Source organism: Chiroxiphia lanceolata, chromosome 24, assembly GCF_009829145.1.
Source record: "Chiroxiphia lanceolata isolate bChiLan1 chromosome 24, bChiLan1.pri, whole genome shotgun sequence".
Lineage (NCBI taxonomy): Eukaryota > Metazoa > Chordata > Aves > Passeriformes > Pipridae > Chiroxiphia > Chiroxiphia lanceolata.
The window spans coordinates 5,027,639-5,037,328 of record NC_045660.1 but is presented as its reverse complement, the minus strand read 5'-3'; the positions used below and the strand labels follow the sequence as shown (position 1 = coordinate 5,037,328).

General features: G+C 53.9%; 1 protein-coding gene across 3 annotated transcripts; it reads right to left on the bottom strand.

Moving 5' to 3' along the window:
* Positions 1 to 1,340: 1,340 nt before the first annotated feature.
* AK2 (adenylate kinase 2) lies at positions 1,341 to 8,475 on the bottom strand. 3 transcript variants are annotated; one of them, XM_032709844.1, is made up of 7 exons: positions 8,344 to 8,475; positions 7,771 to 7,896; positions 5,769 to 5,879; positions 5,573 to 5,667; positions 4,902 to 4,974; positions 4,127 to 4,322; positions 1,341 to 2,154 (listed from the first exon to the last, which is right to left on the bottom strand). In XM_032709844.1, the coding sequence occupies exons 1-7, from the start codon at positions 8,461 to 8,463 to the stop codon at positions 2,147 to 2,149; spliced, it is 729 nt and encodes a 242-aa protein (XP_032565735.1). In that variant the 5' UTR covers positions 8,464 to 8,475; the 3' UTR covers positions 1,341 to 2,146. The 3 variants fall into 3 exon arrangements, with proteins under 3 accessions (XP_032565735.1, XP_032565734.1, XP_032565736.1); XM_032709845.1 differs by lacking the exon at positions 1,341 to 2,154 and adding an exon at positions 4,627 to 4,774 and having other exon boundaries at positions 4,234 to 4,322; XM_032709843.1 differs by lacking the exon at positions 1,341 to 2,154 and having other exon boundaries at positions 3,925 to 4,322.
* Positions 8,476 to 9,690: the final 1,215 nt, after the last annotated feature.

The following is a 9,690-nucleotide window of genomic DNA, read 5'->3' as shown; positions in this document are numbered from 1 at the left end:
AAATATTGCTGCATTAGAGAACAGGTCACTTCCTCTATCAGTGAGAATTCAGTGTCCTATTTGATGCTGGTCCTTGTGCTATAAATAGGAATTTTCCCCTTTTATAGCTGCTGAATAATTGTGTGTATGAAATATGAACACAGTTTTCAAAAGAGTGCCTGATAAGCAGCTTGCTGGAACGAAATGGTTGAGCAGAAGGAATTTACAGCACCTGCAGAGCATCGTGTGCTGTGGAAAACATTCAAGGTCAGCATGAGAGAGACAGGTCACAGCACAGATCCAACTCCACAGCATCCCAATAATCCATTTCACACTCCACACTCAGGTAAGTATCACCTCAGAGGAGCCAAGACTTCTCCATCCCACGGACCAGAAAGCCAGGAGGAGCAGGCAGAACAGGTTTTTAAAACAGCAGGCAGGGAGCAGAGAACACAATCCCAAACAACGAGGAAGAGCACAGTTTAACATCCACCATCAAAAGGAACAAGGGAAGAAGTCAGGGAGGCACAAGCTTGGCTTCAAAAGAGGGAGAGTGGTAATGGGAGGTACAGAGAGGTAACAAAGACACCTGAGCACAGAGACTGAATGGCTGAAGAGCAGGAGAGCCCAGTTATGCTGGAAAACCAGTAATTTCTGGAGGAAATGGGCATATGCAGCCCAGCCCTTTCTGGTGCTGAACCAAAGTCCTGAACACAAGCACAGCTGCAAAAAGTGTGGATAAACAACTCTCCATCAGCACATCAAGAACAGCCTCCTCTGGGATACCTGAGGGTCCCTGTGGAGGCAGGAGAAAGGGAGAGCAGGAAATGCTCTCATTCCCTGCAACTGGACAGATTTTTTTCCCTGTGAATTTAGAGAGGCATCGGTGGAAGAAGGGATGCAAGAAGGTCTGAAAGGCAGAAAGCAAATGAGCAGAAACAGAATACACAATATATGGCTTCCAGTTGCTGCAGGAAGAGACAAGAAAATAACAACATCAGCTCCTCCACATACTGGATATGCAAAGGGAGGAGGAAAAAAAGGAATTACATCAGTTGAAGTACCTGCAAGGAGCTCTAGGGAGAAAAACAGGATGCACAGGGGTTCAATGCTTTCAGAGTCACGCATGAACAGGAAAGAGAACCAGCAAAAGGCACCATTGCTATGGTGATCTAAAGCATTGGACACACTCAGCAAGGAAAAGAGATAAAAGGAATTACAAGCCACATTTTCAGCTGCACAGAACATCCTTGAGATAGGATCAGGCCCCAGGATCCACCCAGCACAATTGTTAGTTGATGCTGTCATCTGCCTCCTCATCCTCCACGCTGTCTGCAGGTCAAAGAGGACACAGCACCAGATACAAATGTAAAGGGGTTATTTTATTATTGATTCAGAGGTTAGACAAGGCACCATTTGATCTAAAAAGAAATGCAAAAAAACCCCCCCAATTAAGTGTTATTTTTGCAGGCAATTAAGAAAGTCTCTTTTGCATTTCTTCAGCATTGTGTGAATTCCAGCTTGGTCGTGATCACAGAAAAACCACCCCATTCCCAGGTAAGGCAGGTTTGGACTAGAGCCACAGCCCCTCTTCAGCTGCAGAGAATCCTTGAGAAGTCTCTGTGCCAGGGTTTAGGAATGCAGCAGAACAAGAAAAACAAAAGTTCCAGGAAAAACCCACGGCACCTCTTTTTCCTTTCCGTTTCAGACATGATGCGTCATTTGTTCGTTTTGGTCCTCGCTGACAGGAAGCAACTTCAGGAAAATCACAGCAAACCTTTCAGTGGCCTCAGGGTACCAAGAGCCCACGAGACAAGCCCTGAAAGTCCTGGAGAAGACTGGAATAGCACCTAACCCTACCCTCCAACAGGTCAAGGACCTGCAGCTGATCACTCAGAGGTGTTTCACTGTCTTGTTTTGCCTCCCCAGACATGATTTCTAAGGAGAAGGCCACCTCTTCTTCACAATGATTCTGCCAAATAAGAAATCCAACCAAAACCCTACCAAATCAGCCCCCAAACCCCTTGTTTACCACCTCCTTTCCCCTCCCTCCCATCAATCATAACCCCCCACTCCCAGCTGCCCTCCCCAGCACCCAAGGGAGGGCTGCAATGGGTGATGTAGCAGAGTGTGCAGCGTTTGGTGGTGTCTCATCTGGTTCACGGAGTCACTCGGCTGGAATAAATGGGAACAAAGAGAAAAAAAAATATTTAGGGGAAAAAAAAAAAACAAACAAAATGAAGCATGGTTTATGGCAGAAAAAGGCTGGTGAGCTGGATGCAAAGTGAGCACAAGGGAGGAAAAGAATGGAGAGTGGAGGAACATCTTGTTCTTGCTGTAGAGTAAAACCCTGACCAAATCCAGGAATGCCAAGTGGCTGGGAACCTTTCCCTGCAATTATGGCAGCACAGAGGGGGCTGCAGCTCTCTGATGCTCTCAAGATAAAAGCTGCTTCTACTCAGAACTTCTTTACAGTCACTGAGATGCCAAGGCAGCTCTAACACACACTTTCCCCTTCCCTGGAGCACAGGAATCCTATCCCAAAGGCTATCCCGACCTCCCAGCGTGCTGGCATTGGGGCTGCCCTTCCACAGGAAAGCCAGAGACAAAGCAAGGGCCATCTGGGAATCCCAGGGGACCACAGGCTGCTGACAAAACCAGCCCTGCTGACTTCCAAACCCTTTCTCCCCAGTCATGTGCTTTCAAGAGAAACAAGTCAACTGCTTTCGGTTCCCCGGTGTCATTTCCAGTTTGCTGGAAGGGAAAAGGTTCTTTCCCTGGAAAGGATGCATGAGGACAGAATGTGATTTTCAGACAAAGGAGAAATTATCAAGAAAAAGAGCAAGGGATTCCTGAGGATTAAGCATCTGCTCTGGACACAGAGCCCAAAGCAGCTCAGTGCACAGGAGGGAGATGGGCCATTTCCTCTGGAGAGGAGGGTACTCAGTAATTCTCAAACAGCAAATACACATGGAAGGCCAAAGGACAAAGTTTCATCTGTGCCAATCTATATTTACAGCGGGGTCCTCTAGGAAGGGCTGAAATCCCTCATGGACAAAGGTCAGTGCCAGCCCTGCAGTGTCACCCTGAGAAGACAAGGCACTACCCCCCCAGAGTGTCCTCAAACAGAGAGCCCGCTGGATTTGCTCAAGAAACAGGAATATTTCCATGAGCTCGTAATGAAGGTCGTTAGCTCAAGGGCACATGGAGCCAGTGGTTAATAATGCTGTCTCTCCAGCCTTGAGAAATCATTTGTTTTGCAATAAGGCTTTATTATATTTAGACTTTGGGATCAGGAGAAGCTCAACACATCTTCCAAGGCAAGAGTGAAGAGATAAAACCCAAGTCCTTTTCTTATCCTCACGAGATCCCAACCTGCCACAGGGTGACTGTGAGACTCTAAACACGGACTCCATGTTGTTAAAAAGAGCAAAAAGCACTAATTTGCTATATTAGGGCCCACAAATGACAAGAGGTTGAGACCCCCCCACACACTTTCTGTCCCCTAAGTTCCATCAGCACAGGAAGACAGGCTGTGCTCTCAGGTAACCTGCCATCCCACCAGGAATAAAACACATACAAGGAGAACACGTTGTCACCCAGCCCCGAGCAGCAACCAAACTGTCCCTCCCACGGCTGCTCCCCCAGCAACACACACACAGCAACCCCACGTTTCATTCCTGCACCTTCACATCACCTGGGAAAATCCTTCCCCCACTACTTAATCCTGACCTCCAACCTTCTCCTAGGCCCCTGTGGAGCAGCCAGGAGGAGCTGGAAGCACAGTTCCTTCTCCAGGTAGGTGCATTTCTAGAATGAAACAAAAGCTTTTTGACCCAAAAGGGTGCAGATCCCACTTTTGGCAGCCGGAGCCTGGGCTCGCTGCGGCCTCTAGAGGCCAAAATCTCCCACACCCGCAGACAGACGTTCACATATAGCGAGATAAGAGACCGTTAACAGCTCGTTTAATTAGAGAATTAGCACAGCCCTGCCTTGGGCTGCATCACCTTGTCCCATCCTCTTCTATCTGCTCAGCTCTTCACCCTCCCTGGCCCCAGAGACAGAGAAACAGAGACAGAGGGAGAGAGAGAGAAAGCAGAGCTCTGTCCTGGGACGGAGCCCTAAATGAACATAACCAGGTCTTTACATGTTGCTCTCGAGAAGGCTGCCAGGATGCTGGCAAACACCACGTCAGGAGACTGGGAGGCATCCACGGCCGTATGGATCCCCCTCTTGCTGTAGTAGGAGATCAGGGGAGAGGTCTGGGTGTGATAGGACTTCAGGCGGGTTTTCAGGGCGGTCTCGTTATCGTCGGAGCGGCGGATCAGGGGCTCTCCAGTCACCTGGGAGAAGCAAGGGGACAGTCTCCAGCTTGCTGCAGCCTGGCATGCTCCCCCCTTCTCTCCACAGCTTCCACAACCCCCGCTCCCCTCCTCCAGGCCAGGCTAAATGCAGAGCTGCAGAGGCGACCCCCAGGTCTGCGGGGGAGACACAGCGAACCGAGGGCAGCCAAAACAAATCCCAGAGCAGTGACTGAAGAGAGGAGGGTTCAGCACTGTGGTCGTTCCCCCACACACCACTCCAGGAGCCCCGAGAGCAGGCACCAGCTACAGTTGCTCCCCAGGATGGAAACCAGTCACAACCCACCGCAACTTCAGCTGTGGACAGAGTCCAACAAGTTCAGAGGCTGGCAGAGCCCGGGCCAGCTCTGCAGCACATCCATCCCTTCATCCATCCCTCCAGGCCTTGCTCCCTGCAGTGCCGTCGGCTCAGGCTGCCCAAGCAGTTCCCCACGCTCCCCAGAAAGCCAGGACAGAAGGTACAAGAGAAGGAAAGAAATGAGTTCTTTTTTTTCCAGGGAGACTGCAAAGCATCAGCTAAACCCAAAGCAAGGCAGGCTGTGGCCCTGGGAGCTCACATACATCGTCCTTCATGGGCTCTTTCGGGGGTCTGAACTCCTCGTGATATGAGCGGCCACTCGCTGGGTGAATCAGCCTGAGACAGAAAACAAGTGTCAGCAAAGCAGGACAAGGTCTCCTGAGCCTGCCACTCATCAGCACAAGAACATCTGTAACAGCAACATGATTTGCCTTTCACTAGTAAGAAAATTCTCTGTAGTTATTTCTGTACCAAGGGCCTCTTCAGTTTGGAAAAGCAGCTGCAGCAGGAGATGGAGAAGGGATTTTTACTTCCTGCTTTACTGGGGAAGGGGTCTGGCTCCTGGAGCTGTGAGGGTGACACAGTGCAGCAGAAAACATATCTGACCTTAGACTGTGCCCAAATGTGTGTAGTGTCCTGCCTAAGGGAGCAATAATGACTTTGGAGAAGGAAGACTTTAAAGGCTGAGCTGGGGCACCGAGGATGCTGATTCCTATCAGCAATCCCTAATTTATAGGGCAAGGGAGGGGCTCTGCTCAAGGCTGGTCCAGCCATGGGAGAACAGGCGAGGGATCACGGCAGAAATCTAACAGAGACCAGCACCACAGCCAGCCCTAAGCACTGGGAGGACAACCTGGGATCTGAAATCAGGATGCCATTCCACAGACTATGAAACCTCAACCTGTGCACTGAGCATCGGGGAGAGAAGCGTTACCGTCCAGTGATCCTGCGGATCAGCAAGGAGTCAGGGATGCTGAACTCAATGACCGAGTCGAGCTTCTCCTTCCTCTTCTCCAGGAGCTCATCCAGCTGCAAGAGCAAACACCCACCTCAGAGGGGCCGAGGGCCCAGGGACCCCTGTCTGCAGGGAAGGAGGTGCCAGAGCAGTCCCTGAGCAGGGCCTCACGTACCATCTCCGCCTGCTTCACCGTGCGGGGGAAGCCATCCAGCAGGAACCCGTTCTTGCAGGGAGGGGAGTCCAGATTGTTCTCAATCAGCTCCACCACCATCTCATCGCTCACCTGCAGAGAGGGGGGAAGCCCGTGGTCAGGAGGGACACCCTGAACTTACACACAGCTGCCTCCAGAGGTGCTGCACTCACGGTGGGACTTTTGGGGCTGTCCTGTGCAGCACCAGGGGTTGAACTCTATAATCCTCGTGGATTCCTTCCAGCTCAGGATATCCTGTGACTCTACGATCCATGTCAGTGCCCAGACTGCTTCAGGCCCCTCCTACAGCCAGAGGCAGCAGCCACAGCACAGGGCACTCCTGTTAACAGGGTGAAAGCTGCATGCTCATTCCTGCCCACGTCAAGGAAGCACTCCCTGCCACGACTGCTGTGGGAAGCACTCCCTGCCATGGCTGCAACACCAGGATGTGGCCAAGGAGACCATTCACTCCAGGGATACTCCACAGCGTGCCAGGGACTTGGACCAGTGCTGTAACCTCACCATTACAAAGGTTGCTGTACTTCAAGGAAGACTGTCAGCTCGAAGACGAACTCCTGAGATTCTTTTTTTTTTTTTTTAAAGCAACTCACAACAGAAAATTTCGACATAACCTTGATTTCCTGTTACTTTGTACCTTCACCCACACATCCCCCTCAGGAGGCAGGAAGGGCAGAGCAGGCCAGTTGCTCATTGACTCCCATAAACCTTGTGTGAAGGTAAAAGCCCAGTAGTTGCTGACAAGCTCTGGCTTTGCTGGATAGTTTTTTCCCATCCAACAATCTCGGCATACCGCTGGGATTAGTGCCTTTTCCACACTGCAGCACTAACAGATGCTGCAGCCCCAACAATAGCTGTTTATTTGGGAGCAGCTCTCCTCAGCAGCGCTGTTTTCTCCAACACACACAGCTGGGACCCAGCATGATTTGGGAACCAGGCTGTCACAACACACAAACAACAGCCCCCACAGGCAGGGGGGGAAGTCTGGGTGAAGCAACAAGTCACTTCTGTGCCTTCCTGATTACACCCTTCAGAGAAACAGCCCCTGAGCATAAACCCATCCCAAACTGCTGTGCTCCCAGCTGAGTTATCACAGAGCCAGAGCACAGAGTTGCAGAGTGTCCCTGTGGAGCAGCCTGGAGCTGGCTGCCACACACACACGTGGCAGATACCACCAGCCTCACCAGATAACACCCCTATCTTTCATAACCAGCCGGGTATCGCAGGCTCGGTGTTGCAATGAGCTCTGGGCAGAAGCTGAGATAAGCCACGTCACTCTCCCCATTTGGGGCCTGCAGAGGCTCCCTGGGGTGTTACAAGCCCGTGACAGCCGCAGAGATGCCCAAGATCTGCCCCACACGGGGGCAAGTCGCTGCAATTTGTGGTTCCTTGAGTTTCCCGGAGATAGTTCAGTCCTTCTGATGAGATAATTAGACCCTCCTGAAGTGAATGTCAGAGATTCCAACTCTTGTCTCTGGGGGACCTAAAGTGCCTCTCTCACACAGCACCTGCTGTAGCTGTCACAGCAACGCCTTTAAGTCTATTTTCACCACTTATGCAAGAGCTGGGATGCAGATGAACCCTCTGAAGTGATACCTGGAGTCCAGAAGAGGTAGGAGCAGCAAAGCACGGCTGCAACATCCTGCAGCTCCAAGGATACACCTTCACCTCAAAGAGTGCTCAGAAGCCAGCCAGAACTCACCCTGTGAGCATAAAAGAACCATCCCAGGGACACAGGCTGCTAGTAAGCAAAGAGCAACTCTGAAGAAGAAAGGTGTTTTTATAGGATGTTTCTCCTGCAGGATAACAGAAGGAAAACCTCCACCCCTGCCTTCACCCTGCAATCTGCTTTACCACATTAATTAGTTTTGTCACTGAGAATTCTAAATAGGAGGCGGGTTTTGCCTGCTCTCATTCCAGGTGCTGCCAGCCCATGTCCCCTCCCAGCACATCCCTCACGACCCACCAGCTTCCCAGCATCCATGGTCTCCTTGATCCGCTTGCCCAGCTCGGACCCCGAGGCCACCATGGCCCGCAGCATGTCCCCGGTAGCCAGGTGGCACACGCAGTAGGTCTCGGCGAGCTTGGGAGCCTGCGGGAGAGAACAGACAGCGGTGAGCGCTCCGGGGATGGGACCTCGGGGTGGGGGTTCGGGGGGACGCTCAGCCGGGGCTGGGGTGGACAGGCTGGGGCCTTGTCCCCTGTGGCAGCACCGGGACGCTCAGCGAACCGCCAGCACGTGGCAGGGCCCGGCGCCGAGTCCCCGGAGCGCTCCGGGAGCGGGGCCAGGGCACCGGGTCCCCGCGGGGCGGCCCTGCTCCGGGACAAAGGGATCCGGGACAAAAGGCCCCTGGAGGCGCGATACCGCCGGGCACCCCGAGGGAAGGGAGGCCCTGCGGAGCGGGACACCCCGCACGCCCCATCCCCTCGGCGAGGCCCACGCGGCGGTCACACGGGGAAAGGCCGGGCGGGCCGGTCCCGCCGGGCCGCTCCCTTCACGGGGTAGCTCCCCCCGCCCCCCCCGCGCATCCCCGCTCACCTGCGTGCCCTTGCCGGCGCCGGGCGGGCCCAGCAGCACGGCGCGGATGCCGTGGCGGAGCCCCGGTGCCGGTGCCGGGCCCTGCCCGCGGCCGCCCCCGGCCTGAGCGCTCGGAGCCATGGCCGCCGCCGACTGCGCGCCCGCCCCGCGCCGGGGGGCGTGACCCCGCGCGCCAGGGGCGTGACTATGCATATGAGGGGTGTGGCCGCACAGCCACCGGCTGCGGGTTTAAAAGCACGTGTGGGCGTGGTTATTCGTGCGGTGGGCGTGGTTAACCCTGGCAATGGGCGTGGTTAACTGACGGTGGGCGTGGTTAACCTGCGGTGGGCGGGGCCATGGCGCCTCGTGGCTCCGGGCGCTGTGCCCAGTTCTGGGATTCTCAGCCCAAGAAGGACATTTGGGGCTGGAGCGAGCCCAGAGGAAAGAAACGGAGCTCGGGAAGGCTCTGGAGTGCATGTCCTGTGAGGAGCGCTTGTGGGGGGCTCAGCCTGGAGAAAAGGAGGCTCAAGGGAGAGCTTCTCGCTCTCTCCCGACTCCCTGACAGGAGGGTGTTGCCAGGTGCGGGTCGGGCTCTGCCACCAGGCAGCTAGTGGCAAGAAAAGAGGACGTAGTCTTAAGCTGCACCAGGGGAGGTTTAGGTTGGACATTAGGAAGAAGTTCTTTACAGGGCGAGTGATCAGACATTGGAATGGCCCAGGGATGTGGTGGGTTCACTGTCCCTGGAGGTGTTTAAAAAGAGACCAGATGTGGCACTCAGTGCAAGGTGGTGTTAGGTCAAAAGTTAGACTTGATGATCTCAGAGGTCTTTTCCAACCTAATTCCTTCTGTAACTCTGTGGTTCTGAGCCCTGCTTGCCCTGGCGCTGCGTGGGCTCAGCGCCCTGCTCTGCGTGGGCTGTGCATCACGACACTGCCTGGCACATCCAGGAGGGGCTGGCACTGCAGTGCTCTGCATCCCTCTGCTCTCCCCTCAGTGCAATGCTCTCTGCATGGCTCCCCACACCCCACGCAGAGCAGTCCAGGACTGGTGCCAGGCCAGAGCACCGGGAAAACACGCCAGGATCTCACAGGAGACAAGAGCTTCCTTGGCCCTGGTTGCCAGGAGAGTCTGTGGCAAAGCCAAGACCACGGTGTTGAATACAGAAACCCAGGATAAGTCTGTCCCTCTCACCTCCTCAGTGGGGGCAGCTACCCCTCCACACACAGAACATTGGCTCCTCAGCAGCACCAAGGAGGGACCTGCAAATTAACAAGAAGAAATAAAAATAATCTCTGCTCGGCCCTTGCTGTTTGTGGGATGGAGCAGTGCAACCATTTCCAAATGCAGCAAAGACAGCACTGATGGATC

Coding starts and splice junctions, on each gene's coding strand:
- AK2 (XM_032709843.1), bottom strand. CDS start 8,463: ATGGCTCCGAGCGCTCAGGCCGGGGGCGGCCGCGGGCAGGGCCCGGCA. Junction 5,668..5,768: donor CGGTGAAGCAGGCGGAGATG/GTACGTGAGGCC, acceptor TTGCTCTTGCAG/CTGGATGAGCTCCTGGAGAA. Junction 4,323..4,901: donor AAGAGCCCATGAAGGACGAT/GTATGTGAGCTC, acceptor TGCTTCTCCCAG/GTGACTGGAGAGCCCCTGAT.